The sequence below is a fragment of the Carettochelys insculpta genome, chromosome 24 (assembly GCF_033958435.1).
Source record: "Carettochelys insculpta isolate YL-2023 chromosome 24, ASM3395843v1, whole genome shotgun sequence".
Classification (NCBI taxonomy): Eukaryota; Metazoa; Chordata; order Testudines; family Carettochelyidae; genus Carettochelys; species Carettochelys insculpta.
Genome location: NC_134160.1, coordinates 9,231,902 through 9,253,059, shown reverse-complemented (window position 1 = coordinate 9,253,059; position 21,158 = coordinate 9,231,902). Strand labels below are relative to the sequence as shown.

Below are 21,158 nucleotides of genomic sequence, written 5' to 3'. Positions count from 1 at the left end.
ATAACTTTAACAGGGCTATTCATTAAACTTGGCACCTACGTTCATGGGGCTAAAATTACTATTAATTCCATATAGCGAGGTCTTAATGACAGAATTTTTAAAGCAATTTAACTCTATTTTATTCAATTTCTGTGAAGCAAGAGGCTGAAATTTTCTCATATGCTGAAGGCCCAAAGAAATGTTTTTCATTTTTGTAGCAGCGTCTGTGACAAAGAAAAGGAAGTACGATGAAGAGGATATCAAGTTTGGCTTCACTGTTAGAGGGAAAAAAAAAACAGGACCAAGCTTCCTCAGTGCGTTGTATACCATGTGGTTCTCAGCACTGATGTGAGATGTGGTTTGTCTTCAACTGTCACTCCAAACAGCCATAATGCATTGAAAGACAAGCCAGAAGAGCTTTTTGCTGCCCAACTTCAATGCATGAAACTGGAAGCTACCTGAGCTTTTCATCAGAAGACAGACAAACTGCTGGAAGCATCTTACGAGTTGTCACTACTCATTGCCAGAGCAAAGAAAGGAAACCATGCTTACTGAGTGCTGCAAATATTGCACTTGATGCCAAAAACCCCCCAGAAATTATCAAAAACTTTGCTGTCACCACTATGAAGTGTTGCATTGATGAACTTGCAGAGGACATAAGGCAAGTTTTGGGGAAAACATTAGCGCAACTGTTTGGGGGGCGAGGGGACAAGGAAGATCTTGATCAGCATTATCTGGACCCACAGAACACAATTTTCATGCACTATTTTCCAGAAGACACCTCAGATAAACCTGCTTGGAAGTTGTTGTGAAGTCCATTCAACATTGCTGTGGATTTGTTCCCATACACTTTGCAAGAACAAACCATCAAATTGAAGCTTGGTTCAAGTAGAAAGGGTAATTTTGAAACCATGACTCTGCAAGACTTTTGGGAAAAATCTGCCTTCCCATTTGCCACAAAGCTGGAGAAGTGGTATGTTTGATCATTCCCTTTTCCTTTATTTATCTTTACAAAGATGGTTTTCCAGTCTCATTTTCTTAAAACAAAACATTGCAATTGGCTGGAAGTGGAAAGTGACTTGCCTTGAGCTTTTGTTTGTCCTTCAAACCTATAATTTTTGAGCTTGTGAGGAAAAAAGTGTATCAATTTAATTCAAATTTTTTATTTGCTTTAATCTTCAAAAGTAAATGTCTGGGAAGAAAAGTAATTACTAGTTTGTTGCCATCTCATTCTGTTCACTAAATTGCAACAGTTGAATTAGGATTCAACTGGTTTGAATTTGAAGTATTTTGTGATTGCTACATGACAAGCGTTGTTTAAAATACTGACTTTTTGTTCATTTGAAAATTTTCAATCTTCCCTATGTGCACCAGATACATGGGTAAAAACTGAGTTAATCAATCATGAAAAATAAACACAAGTAAGAGTGCAAAGTGTTAAATTTATTTCAGTCAAAAACTATGGGGGCATGAGGATTTAGTGAAAACCAAAAAGGGGGCAGCATATCAAAAAGTTTGGGAACCACAGCTTTAAAGCATCAGAGGGGTATCCGTGTTCCTCTGTATCTGCAAAAACACGAAATCCTGTGGTGCCTTTATAAGCTAATAGATATTTCGGAGCATAAGCTTCATCAGATGCAATGTCATGTGGTACCATCTATTCTAGATGGACCACCTAGTCTGGTGTTTGTCAAAATGATTCTGTTGCTATAGAAACAAAAATTACCAAAGGGAGCTCACACCCTAGCTAGAAAGCCATGCTTGATGTGAGCTGTACCTAGCCCTTAAACATCTCTTCCTGGCTCAGTCCCTTCATTAAACTAGCAGGATTAAGATACTTAGCTCAACAGCCAAATCAGAGGTAATCAACCAGTAGCTGTACCATTTCTACCAAAGTCAGCTGGTGTAGGGAAGGAAGAGAGATACACAGCAGAGGAATTTCAGACCACTTGCATAAGTTTGTAGCTGTATGCAGGGTTGGGTCCTACACTTTGTGATTGCCAGCATGGCCCCTAAACAAGTCAACTATGCCACTGAACCCTTCACTGTCTCAAAATAAGACCCATGAGAATGCCACTATTAGCTGCTCTGTCTTTGTAACCTACAGGCTTTAAAGTGCCAAAGCAGGGCAGATGTCCGAGTGCTTTGCTGGCCCTACCTCCAGGGGGTTCAGACAGCAAATTTCCTTCACAGCTGCAGGAGTGAATCTGAACTTGAAGCCTTTTCCCTCTCCTTCGCATACTGCCAGCTGCTCAAAAAAAAAATCAATATATAGAGACCACAAAGAGGCCACCTCTGCACTCAGAATGCTGGACACATGGAGAATGGCAATCTGCACCATATGCTGCAAGGAAACAGCCCAAAAGAATCAGAGGCTCATGACAGTGATACTCTTTGTGTGCAATGGCTCAGATACCAGTGCAAACAAAAAGACACTACCAATTGTCAACAAAAATACCCCACACAGAACAGTGTTACCCAGCTGAAAACTATCATGGAAGCCTGCAAATATTATTGGAGGACCAAGTATATGGCTCCATTTATATGAAGGAAATTCATATACCTTGAATACAGCTGTGAGACATTAGCAAAGAATGACACTTCAACCACTGAATTTCATTTAACTCTTTTTCCTCCCCCACCCCAATGGCTTCCTACAGGGTCGACTCCTACCTGCCATGGTTCAGTAGACATGTCTTCAGTCACATTATGTGAATGACATTCTTATTGAATTTTATGTTAAAATTAATCTGAATGGAAAGATCATGTTAATGAAACATGAAATTGACAGTTACTTTAGGTCAGGACATAAGGGTCATGTAATCTTTAAAAAATTACAAAGCCACTCACAAACCAACAGCAGTTTAGCAACTAGATCTTGGTTAAATGCTCTGATAATTTGCTTTAATTCCTCCTGCCCCAATGAGACAGAAAAGTAACTGGAAGAAACAATAGGGAATGGACTCTTTTTTGAGAAAATAATGCAAATTTATCTGTCCTCAAAGCAGTAAGACCTTCCTAAAAAAACTGAGGACCTGGAAGGAAGAAGCAATTTACTCTCATTGATAGCTTTGCACATGACTTTCTCTGAACAAAGAAAGATTTAGCTGTTTTATGTCCATTTATATCATCAATGAGTAGCAAGTTATATTGCAACAAGACCATCATGACTTAAATTAAATGATTTAAGTTAAGTCACCAGGTGGAAAAACCACAAATAGTAAGAACTTCACCTAGCAACACTTGCATCACCCTGCAGAAGAATCTGTTACCAGTAATGCTTCAAAATATATGTGGAAAAAATGTCCTTTTTCTTTAAAAGTGCATATATATTTATAGATGTGGAAAACACTGCAAATCCACAATTTCCTTCTTGAATAGGTTTCCAGTGCAGAAATAATTTCTAGTTAGTAAAGATGCAAAATATTTGATCCTTAGGAAGGCAGCTACTGTGGGGGAAAAAAAAATCTCAGGAACACAATACAATTGCCAATAGAGTTAAATGAAAAAGTGTAACATCAGTTTTCTTTCATGACTATATCCTCATCCTTTAGGGCAAATTTTCTTCTTAACACTTCTGATATAAGAACAGCAGGGTCTTCCTCCTTCAACAGAGTTCGGTTCCTGGTGGAGGATACAAAATTAAATGTATTAACAGCAATTTGGATAAGGACTCTCCAAAGTCTGTAGATGACACAGTTTCTGCTAGGCCCAATCCTTAGGATTTTATTTAAAACATTTTAATAAACCTAATTATGAGAAATGTGTACACCACTGAAACCCCTTTTTTATTTAAGCATTTCCCTGCAGCATTGGGAACCTTGACAGTCAGCTCTTCTTCAAGTTGGATAAAGCGCAAAAGCTGAATAGAAGACAAAATTAATAGTGTATTAAGGCTCAGATTTTGCAAACTGCTTAGGAAATGTGGAGACTGTTCCCACTAACTCCAAGGGGAAAATTGTGCCTATAAAAGCTCCATGTTATGTAGAAAAACTCAGCCTAAATTTCATTCCCTCCCACCTCAGTTTTCAATCTGAAGTGTTAATATGTAAGGAGAAACGTGCTGAATACCGGCTGTCCTCCCGCTTTATTGCAAGCGAAGGATATTATTTTGAGCTGAAATACAAGAACTAATTATGCTAACTGTAAACTGAATAACTGCTCACTTGCATGTCTTTGTACAATAAAACAGGATTCTTCAGTTTTACTTCTCCTTCTCTCACATAATGCAACACTAGTCTCGCACAGGAGGCAGCCAGTGGATGCTGTCTCTTATGAGTCCTGGTGATCAGTTTACAATAAATGAGCCTACTTCACAGGAAACCTAAAAGGTATGAATTATATTGGGTCATTCATGTCACTTGAAAATAAGGATAAGCCACTGCCTTCAGAGTTTAATATTTTAGAATAAAATTTCCCTGTAGGCTGGAAAACATTCCTTGAGTTCTGAAGTGTTTTAAAAGCCTCAACAAGCACCAATTAATTTTTAATTAGATGAAAGCAAAACAATTATGGTTTGCTTTATTTGTTTGAAATACCTGCAGCCACTCAGTCCTGAATTTGCACCGAAAGCTTTTCATAGACTAAAGCTTTTGTCCAGTGGGGATGACAGCCACTGCAGGCCCTAGGGCAAAGTGGGAGGGGGGCTCAGCTCCGTGCCCCGGAAAGGGCAGCACCAAGGACAGAAGGGGAAGGGCCTGGGCAGCCAGTCTTGGTGTTCCCCTGACCCCAGCTGCATGCAGAGCACGTTAAAGGGGCCACAAGCTGCTGCTACTCCCAAAGTAGCCATAGTGGTAGGGGGGAGGCAATTGCCCGGCCTCCATCAGCAGGCCTGGCTACATTTAAATTACAGTTTTTAGCACAAGGCTGTGACGACAGCCCTTTTGCTAAAGGTGCATATCAATAAATCCTGTTTGTTGGCACTTTTGCTGACAAAATAGCAGCTCTTTGTTGGCAAGAGTGCCCTCCTGCTGACAAAGCAGTGTTTGCATGTGCCACAGCCAGACTTTTATAGCTGGGGGTGATGTAGGGTTTAAAACACTTTCTGAACAGAATATCTGTCTGTCAATTACAAGTGTATCCTGAGCCTAAGTGATTAGATTTAAGGAGTTCATCTGTAACCTATGGCTTCAGGCCTGACACCCAGTGCTGTATGTGAAGTGCTTGCAGGGGGCTTTATCCTACAATCATAAAGCACTGCTTCATTTCAACTTTGAAATCATGTCTGTAGATCTTGTAGATGGAAACACTCTACTGATTTCACCAGAATCAGGATTCCTGACATGAGTGCAGAGACAGGTAGGAATTTGAGAAGTCACTCCTCCATATGGGGAAGCTTAAGAGAATCCCAAATCACCCAGAGTTCCAATAAACTGCTTCCAAAGATTCAGGAGGGAAGCCAAAAGCAGATGCAGGAAGAGGCTGAATGAGCAGTGAAAGTGAGACTGCAGCAATAAAGGCTGAACTTCTGATCACAAGGAAAAAGCTCATCCCCACCATGGAGAAATCAGAGAGAAAAAAAACAAAACCTCCAGAAGCAGGGAGCAACCAGCAGCTACTATAGAAAACTGACACTAGGCAACTAGCAACAGAGGCCACAGTACCTTCAACCAACATCAAGCAGCACTGTAATTAAAGTATCAACATCTTGATTCTTTAGAAATTTTCACTGACCAACTTCAACAACCAGGGATGTAATCATGGACAAATCAATGAGCAATTACACCTGAATTAGATCAATCTCATTATTAGTACTTATAAAAACGTACTCACATTGAAAGCAGCTCCTCATGCTAAATGTTTTTAACCACACACTGAATGAACGCATCAGCTGGAACACTACCCAGACAATTCCTTTCCAAAAGGCATCAGATATTAAAAAGGTTCTATTCTGATTTTAGTGGTGGAAACATGCAAATATGTCTCACACTCATTGCTGAAGTTTCCAGGCCGGGGGTTTAACATCAGTTCCTAAACAGGAGCATCAGAGAAGCATTGATTTAATCACCATCATGCATAAGTGGCACCTCCACCCACAAAACTTAAATGTTATCACTCAACTCCCTTTTTAGGCATAATATTCATTTTATACTGCTGGCTCTGGTAACGTCTTAGTTCCAGAAACTGGTTAGATCAAGTATAGACCCAAGGAGGCTGCCTCGAGAAGAGCTTTGGTTCATGCTGTTTCATGCTTCTTCTAAATCAAACATTCATAGTGCTGCTTTTACACTTGCTACTGCTGGAATGTCCATATAATCACCACAATAACCTCACAGAGATCAATGTCTCTGTAATGAGTTCTAAGCTGACTATGATCATTTACTATTTACAAGATATTTCACAACTCATTAAGCAGCATCAACTGTAAAATAACAGATACTCTAAGAACAACCTCACCATGTATTTTTGCATTCACTTGTTTTACGTTCGCTAAACATTTTATGAGAAGCAGGAACTGATATCAGCAGGATGATACAGGAAAAGACACACAAAATTAAATTCTAGGGTTGGGTGATTCAAGCCCTGTGATCCAGAGTCTTGCTGTTCTCCAGGCCAATAAGCAAGCACTCTAGTCAGCCAGTCAAGGAGGTACAAACTGCTCCTCCACTAGCATGTTAGGGCCTCCTAACCAGCCATAGCCAGATACATGGCATGTCTCCATGGGATAAGGCTGGAATGGGGGGCATTCAATTTGCTCTGGTCAGACAATGAAGACAGTTTATTCACTAAATTGTTCACCAATTAATTGCAAACTTCCATGGAATACTTATTTATTTCATGGTTATTCACCCAGGTCTCATTAAGACACTGTAACCCTCATCTCCAAGTGTACCTATGTTGCATTGGAGATAAGGCAATAAATTAAAATAGAGGAACAGACAACAGCAATGCAGTTAAGCTCAAGCAATGTGATATTAAGCCTACGGGTTACAGATTTGGTTAGACAGCTTAAAAGAAAGCAGTGGCAAAAACATACACCACCACCACCACCACCTTTCCACAAGAGAATGCAGTTAAGCTGAAAATTCATATTATCACTACCATGGTATTTACCTAATATCAGTTGATAATTCTGAACACCAATCATAGATAATACTAAAATCATTTACATACAATGTGATTTCAGCTTCTATCATTCACCAGTAACAACAAGCAGTCCGGTGGCACCTTAGAGACTAATAAATGTATTAGGTCATGAGCAAAACCCACTTCCTCAGATGGAGTAGGGGGAAACAAAAAGGTTCCAGGGTTTACACAGCAGAAGCATCGGGGGGTGGGGAGAGAGGGGGTTACCTGTCACTAGTAGGACCAGTTAATGAAGCAAATTGAATAGGATGTGTCCCATAACTGTGACTATCAAAAGATGAACAAACTGCCCTTGTAGTGCAGAAGAATAGAAGATCTCTATTCAGGTCTAGGTTACACATGTGTCATATTTGTAATTCCAATTCAGATGTCTCCCTTTGTGAGCTTGTGGTTAAATGCACTTGTAGAAAAATGGCTATTTTTAAATCCATTATTGAATGTCCAGGGAGGTTAAAATGTTTCCCTATAGGGTTAGGTGTATTCCAATTCCTGGTATCAGATTTATGTCCATTCATCCTTTGGCACAGAGACTGTCCATTTTGTCCATTGTACACAGCGGAGGGACATTGATGGCACATATCATGTGAGTGGATGTACAGGAGCATGAGCCCCGATGGTGCGGCTTGTGTGCTTAGGCCTTGTGATGGTGTCACTTGTATAGATATGTGGACAGTTGGCAACAGGGTTTGTTGCAGGGATAGTTTCCTGGGTTAGTGTTACTGAGGTATCATGTGTGGCTGCTGGAGGAGTATTTTCTTGAGGTTGGGTGGCTGTCTGTAGGAGAGGACTGGCCTGTCACCCAAGGTCTGTGAGTGAGAGATTGTGTTCCAAAGTAAGTTGTCAATGCACTGGAGAGGTTTAAGTGGGGGGCTACAGGTGGTGTTCTTATTGTCTTCGTTGGACCCATCTTGAAGTAGGTGACTGCTGGGTACTCGTCTGGCTCTGTCAATCTGTTTTACTTCCCCAGAAGGGTAATTAAGTTTTAAGAATGCTTAATAAAGATCTTGTAGAATTTTGTCTGTCGGTGGGATTGAAGCAGATTAGGTTGTATCATAGGGCTTGTCTGTAGACAATGGATCCTGTGAAGTGTCTTCAGTGGAAGCTGAAGGCATGCATTAGTCAGGCCATGGGAAATACGCCTCAGCTGACTTGGTGGAAGAGAAAAACAGTGCTCCTTCTGCTCTCCTGACCACCCAATCCGAGTGGGGTAAAATGTGTTACCTATCCTCATATAACAGTAACAGAGAGGTAGCCCTGGTAGTCTGTACTCCAAGGAAAAAAAAGTGCTACATTTCTATCCTCATATAAAACATTTGTATTCTGCTTCACGCAAATCCTTGTTATAATTGCTGTAATACCTCCCTTCATGGAGTAAGGCTACTGGAACATAGCTACCTGGAGAACGGCATAAATTGTCAGTAACAGAGTTCTGCAAATCCACAGATATCTAATTTATGTCCACTGGTGTCTGGATACAGATGCATATGGGGATGCACATTTTGTACCCGTGCAGGGCGCTACAGGTACACACTTAGTCGACACTTTAAAATTACACTGCTCAGGGCTTTGAGGAATGTCACACCCTGCATGCCACAGAGAGGCCAACCTACCCTGGCACGAGGTAGCTGGGTCAATGGAAGAATTCTTTTGATCTAGTTACCATCTCTTGGAGAGGTGGATTAACCATGCTGATGGAAAATCCCCTTCCATTGACCTAGGAAGGGTCTGGGTTATGGCGCTACAGTAGCACAGCTGCAGTGTCGTAGTTGTGCCACAGCAGTAGGTGCGTACCCACAGTCCTTAAAATTACACTGGTCCCATTCTCTTGCTCCTGCATCTGTGAAATCCCCAATGAAGTCAATGGGAATTACTAGTAAATAAGTAGCAAGGAAATTGAGGCCCTTCCTTCTGTGCCACCTTAACTTCTGCATAAAAGTGTTTTAATGGCTCAGACTTGCCCCCCCCCCCCACACCCCCTCCTCCCAAGCAGAACCTCTTCACAGGACAGACTCTAAAGGTGGACTTCCTGCAGAATCATGCAATTCCATCTCATATGGGGAAAAAGAATGACTGGGATTGATGAAGCTGGCTGTCACCCCAAAAAAGTCAAACACACACCTTGCATGGAACCAACCGCATGATCATCTGCATATTATATTTTTAATTATATTACATTACACACACACACACACACACACACACACACCCCACCACTAAATCTTGCCATGTTGGACGACTCCTTTAACTTTATCTAAAATGCCCTGAGGGCTCACACTAGGGTCCTTCCTTCACAACAAGAGCATAAAATTGCCAGCAGAGTTGAAGCCTGCTGTTGCCTTCAAATCCTCAGGTCACATACAGGGGCACAATTTCATCTAGAATGTTCAAACGTCTTCGACATCTGATGTACTTTTCATCCCACCGCATCCATGACAAGCTTTTAGGAGAACTTCAGCAGCACCTTTTGATGACACTGAGCTGGACGCATGCCAAATTTAAGCCGTGCAGCAGGGTACACAAGATGACTGAATAGATCCAACATGGGGATAATACTGCTAAATACATTCTCACGCTGACCAAGCTGTTTGACCACGTGCATCAATAGTGCTTGACCATGTGTGTTCAATGGTCACAAAGATTTAAGTTACCAAAAAAAAGTCACCATCCCTGGCTTCTAAAAGTATCCAGAGATTACTCCAGCCTGTCTCAAAGACTTTGTGAGATGCCTCTACACCAATCCCTATTGGTTCTGCAACTGCCTCCTGTCCCTTCCCAAAGATCCTGCAAATGTTGTGTGAGAGCAACCTTCTTTGCAGCTTGTGAAGTCTCCCACCTTAAAAAAAAAAAAATTATCGCAGATCTTTGCCTAAGTAGTGCTGTGCTTCATATTCTCAGGCCCCAGTGCCAAAGATACTTGGCAATTTCCCTTCACCCAAGAACATATCCTCCATAGAAACTTTGTGATATGTCAATTTACTTTATCTTTTTTAAGCTACATTTACTCAATTAGCGTTAAATATTGTGTTGTACAAGTTTAACGAACACTTGTAGGCTCTTGAGTATCATTTATACTATTTCTAACGGATGGGAGAGGAGGAGGTTCAAATTGAAGAATTTGAAAAGGTTGGCTTTTTAATCAACAAGAGAGAAGATTCACATTTCCCAAACAGGGCATCGCAGACTAAATTACCTAATGCCTAACTGAAACCAAAGTTGAGGCAATCCTACTAAACCCTGCAAAATGACAAGTACTTTTTTTTGAAAGTTACATTTCCTTTGGCCATGATAAATCAAAATTGCGAAGGATGCCAAAAAAAACTACTTTGGACAGGCAGGAAAAAAACACCACTTAAATCAGCAATTCAAAAAGAGGATATATGTACAGTGTATATTCATGAGACGAAGAAATTCATTTAAGTCCTGAATCCTACTCCTGCCTCCAGAAAGATTAAGGACAAGAATCAGAAGAAAGGAGGGATAAATTTCCACTTCTGAATAATATTTCTTCGGAAAATTTAAAACTTCAGGTACAGACTGCGCCATAGGGAATATATTTCAGTTTTAAATGGCATCTTACTTTTGTCTGGTGCAAAAGAATTATAATTCAATTAAAGTGAAATGGACATAAAATGTATGAGGACCATAATTACAATTCAAAATGATTATTCTGATGCTGTAAAGGACTCAAAAATATCACAGTAGTGGCCACATGTATTTTGGACTGTACTTATGCAAGGGCTGAATTTTATCAGTTCAATTCTATTTACTGTCCTTATGTCACCTGGATGACAAAGGCCAGCTGAGTTATTACAGAAATTTCTTCTTCACTGGGAGGAGGTGCGGGGGTGGGGGGGTGGTCCTTTCCCCAACAATGCTCAGGGAAACATGTCAGCAAATCAGTACCCTCAGGTTACAAAACAACTCAGTACGACAAATCTGCTTTCAGGAACAGCATAGGGAGGACAATTTGCCTAATAAGACACAGAGCTTAGGGGTAAGAGGGTTTGCAGACACATGACAATATTAACAAGGGCTTCAAGCATGGACATCTCCATTCCCCACATCTCTGTTTTACTAACAAGGATTTTCTTCCTTAGCCAAAAAAAAAAAAGGGGGGGGGCGGGGCAAGATGATTTTTGGTGCAGGTGAGTTGAAGCAGTGTGCTAGCAGACCTGCTATAGTTCACACTCTCCTCAGGCTGTCTACCTGTATATTGAAAGGCTTGGTCTGACTCAAAGGCTATAATTTGGGAGGCAAATAAAACGTATTTCTATATCCGCAATTCTAATGCGGAGCAAATAATTCTTTGTAAAGCATGATTACAGCACGAAAAGCAAGCAGATGAGTAGTCAATGGGTCTACAATGTATGACAAAAAAAGATGATGAAAGCATTTATGCACAAAATAAAAGGAGGTTCAGGAAAAGACTTACAAATCTTTGTTCTGTTTCATCCTATGAATGTCTTTAAGTATACCCATCATGTCTGCAAAGCTGCTGGCCTTCGAAAGAGACACAGAATCTTCCTCCTCAGTGTCCTTTGGTTCTGGTTTACAACATTCAGAGGTTGCAGAACAAAGCATGGAAACTGATGGAAGCTCTGGAATTTCTAATTCTGCCTCCTCTGTGATGTCACTAATGACAAAGGAAGTTGTAGACTGGAATGAGGATCCAAAACAAGGTAAGGGAGAAGATACATTTGAACTTCCTGGAGATAATAAGTCTGGCGTTAAGGAAGTGGAAGCTGAAAAAGAAAACATACATAGATATATAAACTAGGTACAAACCATCTTATTTTTCTGAGCATTTACTGCTTAGATCTTGGCCAACCTCCCTCTAGTTATGCAAAAAAGACACCCAAAACAAAAACAAAAGCCAACAACCTCGCAGCAAACATGACCAGGGCTTTCCCTCTTATTGCCCACATGCACGCTGCTTCCTACATCACTCTTACACCATGCTTGTCTACAAATCTAGGTAAACCCATAACTTCTATCACTACAGTATCCACACATCTCACAAAGATTGACTATTGTCACAAGTGACTTGTGATATTCCAATTTTACATGTGTGAAATGGAGGCACAGTGATTCAATTATGTGGTTAAGGACAAACAAAGCATCTGTGAAATCTGGGAATATAGTGAAGGTCTCCTAGGTTCCAGCCCAAGTTCTTAACCATACTTCCTCTTCCAGTCCAGGATATTTCTCTGACACTACTAATCCCCTACATTTAAGCCAGAGGTACCCCCTTAAACAAGGCCTCTCCCAAGTCGCTTCCTTTCTATTATATTCTGAAAGCCATTATACATGAATCTCAGGCATTTCTACAAGTGACATAGTATGAACACAGGCCTGGGAACCAGGAACTCCTCCAATTTAGTTCTGACTGACATCAATGTCCTTTGGAACCTTGTCTTTTTCTCTAATTTATTTAAATGATAGAGTACGCATCTTCTACAAGAGCCTTTCTACATTAGAAAAGTGCTTAGAGAGCCACATGTTTCCGGGGTTTAGAATAATTGCCCATCTACCACAATTTCCCATGACAAAGCAGTATTTGAGATACTGTCACAACATTTTACTTAAAAATGGAGAAAGGTTATCACTTTTTTGCCATAAGGAAGTTAGTTTCCCTCCCCTTTTATGCCACTGACAAAAAGCCAAAATCATAACCACTAGCTTTACAGCTTGGCCGTATACCGAGTGTACAAATACACTACACATGAACAACAGATGCAAGTTCCTACCAGAGAAGCTGTTTTGGAGGAAGTTCAAGTTCCAGTAATGTGCCAAATTGCTACTTTTAAAAAGTTTTGAAGTTGTAAGATTGGCAAGGTGCCAAGCCTACTGGTCTGACTGGTCAGCAGAACAATAATTGTTTAGTGACAATGTGTACTTTAGAGTTCCACCAAAACCAGAAACCTTTTTATTTCCAAAGCATCCCAGCAGAAATTCAAGGATGGAATTTGCTCTTTCACACTATATCCACTTGCTTTTTTGGCTTAGATAGTCTAACTTTGTGTTTTACTACAGCCAGCAGTTAGCCAATTAGTTAAAACCAGAATTAATTCAGGAAAATAATGTGCATGTGGTCACATTGGCTTTATAAGCTTTTAACCTATTTAAGAGGCTCGCTGAAGTTCTCCAGTTATCTGGACTGAAGAATCAGTGCTCATCTCTGGTCATGAAAAACCAGAACAGTAACATCAATGGAAGGCACTTGATCTGGACAGCCAACACCCTCTACATCTCTCTCCAGTACAATTAGCGTTCCACACAATTACACTTGATTTTGGTTACTCTTGTTTTAAGTGGGGCTTTTCTGATTAAACAAATGCTAATACCTAATAGTAGTATCAGCCTTTCTAGTGATATCACATATAACACTGCATAAACAAGAAGTGAGGAGAAGCATGCAGAATTCACAAGGGCAGAGTACAATTCTAGTCATTTATAGCATTCATGTTCCATTGGCTGTATAGCATTTAAGTCACTGGCAGTTATCAGGAAGCAGTAGGATTCAGCATGGTTGACATCTCCCCGCTAATCAAAAAACTCTTGCGATGCTCAGCTGATTCTTAGTTTTAAGAATGAGCTATTTGGACAGCTCTGGCTGGGCACACCACTAAAAACATTTTATATTAGATCCCCAAGTCACAGAGATATGGGTCCAAAGATGACAAAATAAGTCTTGTTTTCCATTTTATGCAAAAAACGTGAATGCTGACAACGCTTCAATGAAGTATCTGATCAATACTGCCTACTTTTTACACCCTAATCATCACTGTTCACCGCCTGAAGCCTTTTATGGTTAGAAAAGAAGGGCTGTTACGTTCCTACCCGGATCTGCAGCTACAATTTTAGCTATTTGACTCCGCAGGTAACTCAGTTCATCTTGAAGCTCGGTCGTCCTACTGAGGGCAGGTAAACCAGGTTTCTTCAAGGCCAGAAGCTTTTCTTCCTGCTTTCTCAAGTTGGGCACTGAAGCATTTCGCTGTATTACAAAGAACGGGCTAGGCTTCCATTTGTACTTCAATGGGCGAGTGTCACTCCTAAGACGTATAGTACAAAAGGATATTTATTATAAAAACAGAACAGACCTCAACTGAGCAATAGTGTTTTTTATTTCTACAGACTTCCAGCCAAGAACTGCAAAGCACTTTACAAACCACAAACCCTGGCAATCCCGGGAGGGAGATACTATGTCTGTTCTAGAAAGTGGGCCACAGAAGCCACTCAAAGTGTTGCCCAATGTGGCAGAATCAAGACAAAAAAGCCTCTCAACTTTCGGCCTAGGGCCTTAACCGTGGGGGCCAGTGGAATATGCCTCTATTCCTGCTGGTTTACATGTCTATGCAATGGAATACTACAGAGCAGCATTTTATATTGTGGGCATCATCTACATATTTCCTTAAGCTTTAAAAGGCCTGCATTTTATTTTTCCTCAGGACATGTTAATATTAAGAATACTGGCCTTCCCCAGAACTTCAGAAACCAAAATGGATTTAAGTGGTCTCTAGATCCAAAAGTTTGAATCCCAGAAGGAATACAACAGACCTTCATCATTCTGAAGTAAATACCTAGAGTGCCGTATAGTTTACTGGGTAGAGAGCTTTCAATTACAATCTTAAAAACTAAGAGACTAGTCACTGTACGGTAAGTATCTCCTAGCACTTTCCGTAAGAGTTTGCCCTAGTATCCTTGGCCAAAATTTCTTGCCCTTCCTCACTGTGAAACACCTTTCAAAGAAAGCAAAGGTATGTCACCAAAACAACTCAAAAAAGTGACACTGATCAAATGCTCATATATTTACACAGTTTATCTTTCACAAAATAAGCCACTATAGAGGAAGATATGGGGAGAGAAAGCACACAAAAATACCTGACTCTAGCATATGTTTCTTCTTCATCAGCTGCTATCCATGCAATATCTGCTAGAGTGGGGACTGGAGGTACATCATTTAGATAAAGTTCTGAAACGTTTGGTAGGACCTAGGAAGAACAGAGCAGCATTTTAAGGAAGATAATGGTTTTGTTCTGTTTAATGCATTTGACACAGTTTAAAGACGACGATGCCTTCTCCTCATCAGATTCCCAAAGCCAGTGTAGATAGAGTCAGAGAAACACAGTGCTCCAGTATACTGGTTTATGAAACCGTCCTCTTAGCTTTAACGTGTATCATAAACATAGAAAATGAAGCTACAGAAATGCAAATACACAGACACGTATCATGAGCCCCATATCATGGTTTGGGAAACAGAGGCACAGAGAGGTCAAGTGATTTGCTGAAAGTCATACACAGAGTTAGCGGCTCAATTGGGAATAGGACCTAGAAGTTTGGACTCAGTCCTTTCTAATCATTAGCTCATATTCCATCCCAACTGCATTATACAGAACTTCTTGCTCCCAGATTGCTATTGATCATTCTGCACATTTAGAAAACTTAGAAAGAATGAAAATTGTTAAAACCAATCAATCATTTTAACACCACAACCCTCTTAAATGCATGTGGTACATTTCAAATTTCAAAAATACTCTTTTGCTACGGAAAAGAATGGCAAATCAGAATTACTTATGTAGCTAAAGAACTGCAGGGTCCTGTGTATATTTCTAGAGTCTTTTATGCATGCCCTTACCTCAAAAGATGCTCTAGGACAGGGTTTTAAAGGAAGGGTTGTCCCAATCATTCTGACAACACTGCGTGATGAGCCATAGGGTTTGTTCTGCCAAATTGGGATAGTCTGAGAATCAAGACATTTTAGAAAATATTTCAAATAAATACAGATTTCTGAAAGTGTCAAGAACTGCCATATAAATAAATTTCAAACTCACTGCATGCCTTTTAGTTATTTTTAAAAGAATCAAAAGAAAACAAATGTACCAATTCCAAAATTTATGTTCAAATTAACAGCCTCTTCTACAACCCCACACATAATTTTGCAAGCATGAAAGTCAATGAAAAGAAGCGAGGTGCCAAACTGGCTTTTGTGCCTTTGAAAAAAATCTCTTTAATCAGTTTCATGCCTGCTTAGAGTCCTCTTCTAGACTTTGGGTAGCAAACTCTGCAGGTAAATTTATAAATCCTAAACGAGCCTGTTATTTTTCAATTCATGGGGAAAAAGCCCCTGTAGATAACTAGGCGATAAAACATAAAAGACATATAAAGTGCATTAACAGTGTTAATCTGAAATTGTTTACCCATACATTAAACAAACCGGCTACAAATGCACCCACTGCTGTTGTACAGATTTGAAAGCCAAAGCAAAACTTGACTTATGGTAATAAGTTCCTTAACGTACTCGTCATCTTACAATTCAAACAATACTTAAATGTTATAAAATAATAAAAAATCACAATACATAATAAGCATGTGAAATGAATATGAAGTGAGATAGCCCTTACACAAGCAATAAAGGCCATGGCTGCTAGGAAGAGAGACGACCAGCACAACAGTCTCTCTCATGACGCATTCTGCAGCATGAGTAGTTTCGGAATCCCCTGGCTCTGCATAATCAGATATTGTTGAAAGAAATGTTACACTTACTGACTCCGTTTCCATTGCAGTTACTGTATAAAAGGTTCCCGCACTGGCTGAATGAAGAAATCAGGGATGAAAGTTGAAGCGCAAAGAAACATAAGGCAGCTTCATATTATTTCATCTTGAAGAACATATCTTCTCACTTAAAAAAAAAAAAAAAAAAGTCAAAATAAGTCTAGATATGGGCAAGTTCAAGAGTTGTGTATTTAAATATCAACATCTAAGTTAAAAGCAAGTTCTTTGTAAAGTTATCAGAAGCGACTACAAAACGATACCCAGAAGAGTAGTTAACATGGCTCTTTTTTGTTCTTGCAATGCTGTTAAAATGATCCCCTACAGGTAGGGCAACCGTATGTCCCTGTCCTGAATACGGGACAGAGGTACATTGGCGGGGGAGGGAAAGAGCAGCTCCCCTGGCTCCAAGAAGCCCCAGGGAAGCAGCAGCCATGCAGCACCCACCCATATTCCCCGCCTTCCGAGGCTTGGGGAAGCAACTCCCCCCAGGCAGGTGCACCTGTGCAGCTGCTAGCAGAAAAGGTCACTGGGCAGAGGGGTGGGAATGGCCCAAATACGAGACAATTAGTTCCTTTTAAAAAATAATTTGGGATGCCTTTTTGGTGTCCCTAATACAGGACAGATGGTCACCCTACCTAAAAGCCATTGGAACTCTGCCACCCTTACAGGTGAGTTGAATATCAAGTGGGATATTCTTCTGCATTCATAAAGCCTCCAGACTTCGAATAGAGGTAACCATGCAGCCTCCTTCAAAACAGTTTTAATCTCAGGTGAGAAGTAACATATCAGATGAACTAAGGAGAGAATGGTCACTTGTTTCAAGAGCAGGTTGGATGATTAGAAACCAGGGGTTCTATTCTTCTCTCTGCCACAAAGTTACCATGATGACTGCAGTCATTACCCCTCCCTGTGCCTTAGTTTATCCCTCTTAGCCATGGCACTTGCCTGTCAAACAAGGATTTGATAAACTAGGTCTCTCTTATTTGAGGTCTTTAGATGTAGGTGCTTAAAAGGGCAGGTTTTCAGGCAGAGGGGCTCAGAAACCAAGTTAGATATTGTAAGGACAGGACTCTGACTCTCACCCACCATCCATCTAAACATGCACTCCCCAGCAGGTGGAAAAAACAAAGGCAGAAAGGTAACACACCCCTCACTCATGTTTAGTATAAACTATGTGCCTGTGCGACTGCTCAGGAGAGACTCAGATGCCACCCAGTTGACAAGCAGAGCACCCACAGCTAGAGTTTTTTTGTTTGCTTGTTTCTAGTGGTGGTGCACCTTTGCCTATGCCTCAGTGCACATACAATAAATTATTCCACACATGGATGGAAAAAGATTAGAGGGAACATTGCACCCCATCTCCAACCCACAGGTGGGGGAGTGCCTCACCTGCTAATAGTGACAAAGGAACAGCCAGTTGGAGGCAGTTGAACACTGTACCACTTGCATCACAGAATCAGAATGTTCTACTTACTCCTTTTTGGAACTAAGGGATGACATCATCCAAAAAGATTAAGCCTTGGCAATTTCATCTGGCCTTGCGGATGCTTGGACCCATGAAAGAGAATCTTTCAGTTATGGGCCCATAAAAGGAGAATAATTGTGTTTTCTTTCTGTTTTGCCAACTTTGTACATTTGCTAGGATTTTGTATCCAGTCAGTTTCTGCATAGGAACTGGAGGTGGGAATCTTTCACACAACAGAGAGAGGGATATTGTAAAATATTATGAACCTACAGAAATTGGTTAGGGGGCTGAGGGATAGGTGTAATGTTTGGAAACACATCTCACTTGAGTTTTTGAAGTTGATTTCATTTTAGCTGATGGCATCTCTTTAAGCTCCTTATTTTCAACATGTCTAAGATGTTTTAACAAGCATCAGTGAAACAACATAGAAAGTGTCATGCTGGTAAAGATCAGCAGCAAGGAGCTGCTGCTCTGACTGCCAAGATACAAAGAGAAGCAAAAGGCAGCATTTAAAAGACACAATATAAGCAGGCCTCTCTCTTGAGATTTAGCAGTTAAGCTGCAGGGAGGAGATGGGAGGGAATTCTTTTGCGACTACTGTTTCCTCTCTTGATCTCTCCCGAGAGAGGATTAATTTGCCACTGTCCATTTTCATCCCCTGCAGTGACATTAGTACCATACAACTTACATGGAGAAATACATAAAGCAAGTGACTCTCTCTAACTAGATTTTAGTAAGACCTGCAATCACAGTATCTGGCTACCTTTATATACAAAAACAAGTTCATTTGAGGTTTGCTGGGATAAAAATCACCACCCTTTTTCCCCCCCCCCAGCAGTTACTACCACAAAATTGGTGCTCAACAGCACAAGTGTAGCAAAGTGCATATAAACATCAGCCACAGAGAAAACAACCTCCTCTGTACTGAACCAAGGTCAGCAAGTGACATTATGCTACTAACAGTATCACAGGTCAGTCCACCAAAAATAACTATGCATGATGTAGCTGGGTAAGGCCGAATTGGTCTTCAGCCTGTAGCATGCACAGAACCACTGGCAGCAGCCCCCTGATCACCTTGTTTACAGAAGAGTATAAACATGGGTGTACCCAGGAGCCTGCAGTGTAATCAAATGGGGGAGAAGCCAAAGAGGAACTGAACAAGGTCAACCACAACAACTGCAGTACTGAGAATGAAATCTATTGCTCCAGGACAAACTCAGCTGTTTCCACAATTGAAAAGAAACTTCCCTTGGCTCAAGACACACTACAAACCACTCAAGTGCTGCTCTTGAGTCACAGTGATAGGAGAAACTCATGCTGGCTAAGAAAGCCACCCTCATCTGGCTTTCCTAGCCTTCACCTAAGTGGGGCAAGTGCCTTTTCTGGTTTTTATGGGGAGATTTACTTTGATTATATTAATTACAAATTAATAGCTTAGCAACGTACTGCTAGGAATTTTGGGGAGAATGATAGAACAATTAAGAGGCAACTACAATATGCATGTCTGTTAGGGAGAGAATCAGAGACTAATAATGGTGCAGCTTTAATTCTAACTAAAAATAACTGGGCAAGATGAACTCAGGAGTGAGTCGGATGAAATGATTCTGGTGTCAGGTCAGGAGCCAGGACTCCTGGACTCCATCCTCAACTCTGGGAGAGCCTGTGGCCAAGTAGTTATAACAGAAGCATCTGATCTCTTCCCGACTTGTCAGCCATTACTCCAAATTACTGGCTTCACCTCGTAGTGCCTCAGCTTCCCCATCTGGGCAGTGGGGGCGATGACAGCGACCTGCTTCCCGAGGAGACCGCAGCGCTGTTCAAAACCCAGGCAGGACAGCACCGGCGGAGGAGCACTTAAGAAAGGACAAACGGGGCACGTCGCGAGCGGGGTCCTGGATCCACCTCCACCCGGCCGGGACTCTCACCCACTGCACAGACGTATCCGGCGGGCAGAGCCAGTCCCCGAGAGCGAAACACCTCTGCCCTCCGCACACACCGCCGGTTACGCCGCTTCCTCCAGCTCCAGCCCCTGCAGTCTCCCCGCCCCTTGCACTCCCAGCCCGCCCCCACCACAAGCACCCCAGCTACGCCCAGCTCCTGGCAGTTACCGTCCCTCCCCCATACCCCGCCGCAGTCACCCTGCGCCTCCCTTCCCTCCCCCGAAATCCTCTCCACGAAGAAAGGCACCGCCACCGCCGCTACCTCCCCTCTCACCTCCGCTTCCGCTCAGCCATCTGGCTTGACCCGGAAGTAGAACTAAGGCGGCCGTCCTGCCTTTTGGCTCGGTGGCCCCCAGCTATGCGCCTGCGCAGACCCCCCCATTCCCCCCCCCCAGCCATCGCCGAAAGGCAGGTTGCGGCTGCGCCACTGTGCGTAATTACGTCACATCGAGACGTACCGCCCCGTGCACCCACGCGAGGGAGCCTAGCAACAGGAGTCGCCACTATCGACAGAGACACGGGGGGGCGGGGAGGAGCTGCTGTAAGGACTCGCCTTCGTGCCAAGAGCGTGCAGAGACCCGGGGGTGGCCCAGGGACCCCCGCCCAGCTTGTGGGGAGCAGAGACACGGGCCCCCTCTAGGACTTACCCCCCTACAGCTGGTCACAGTCCAAACGGGGGTGCCCGTGGCGGGTGCCCCCGAGTTTTCAGCCCGTTTCGGAACAAACCGAGGCACTTGCCCCCCAGTCAAGCCGTTTTGGTTCCACTCTCAACTGGCGGGGGCGGTCTAGGACGTCACTCAACCCCACAGCCAGCCCCGTTGGTGCTGGAGAGGGACTCGGGCTGCTGGGTCTGGGCTGCCCCCGAGGCACAGGCTCTAGCAACCCGGGAGTCCCAGCAGCCCAGCTTTCAACCAGACCATGGCTGTGGCTCCAACTTGAGATGCTTCTACCCAACATTTGCGGCTTAACTGATCTTGTCAGAAGTATTTCAAGGGCAAATTCCCAAACAGCTCTGATCCCCTTCAGGTTCAGCAGTGCCTCAACCCCAGCATGTTTCTCTTGTTCTTATTCCGTCCCTTGCAAAATTTACTCTCCTCCCTCTAATCCATAGACAAATTTCTGTGTGGTGGGAATTA

General features: G+C 42.1%; 1 protein-coding gene across 3 annotated transcripts; it reads right to left on the bottom strand.

The window, feature by feature from the left end:
• Positions 1-1,401: 1,401 nt before the first annotated feature.
• Positions 1,402-20,347, bottom strand: MTFR1L (mitochondrial fission regulator 1 like). Of its 3 annotated transcripts, XR_012642459.1 has the most exons (8): positions 19,821-20,084; positions 16,609-16,744; positions 15,701-15,805; positions 14,947-15,056; positions 13,906-14,117; positions 11,498-11,807; positions 5,752-5,949; positions 1,402-3,603 (listed from the first exon to the last, which is right to left on the bottom strand). XR_012642459.1 is itself a non-coding variant. In XM_074976504.1 (7 exons), the coding sequence occupies exons 2-7, from the start codon at positions 16,621-16,623 to the stop codon at positions 3,498-3,500; spliced, it is 858 nt and encodes a 285-aa protein (XP_074832605.1). In that variant the 5' UTR covers positions 16,624-16,744; positions 20,297-20,347; the 3' UTR covers positions 1,402-3,497. The 3 variants fall into 3 exon arrangements, 2 of the variants coding, with proteins under 2 accessions (XP_074832605.1, XP_074832604.1); XM_074976504.1 differs by lacking the exons at positions 5,752-5,949; positions 19,821-20,084 and adding an exon at positions 20,297-20,347; XM_074976503.1 differs by lacking the exon at positions 5,752-5,949.
• Positions 20,348-21,158: the final 811 nt, after the last annotated feature.

What these genes read in the sequence shown, in the direction of transcription:
- MTFR1L (XM_074976504.1), bottom strand. An exon ending in GAAACATATGCTAGAGTCAG is followed by an intron (nt 14,118 to 14,946) that starts GTATTTTTGTGT and finishes TATACGTCTTAG; the next exon opens with GAGTGACACTCGCCCATTGA. An exon ending in AATTGTAGCTGCAGATCCGG is followed by an intron (nt 11,808 to 13,905) that starts GTAGGAACGTAA and finishes TTTCTTTTTCAG; the next exon opens with CTTCCACTTCCTTAACGCCA.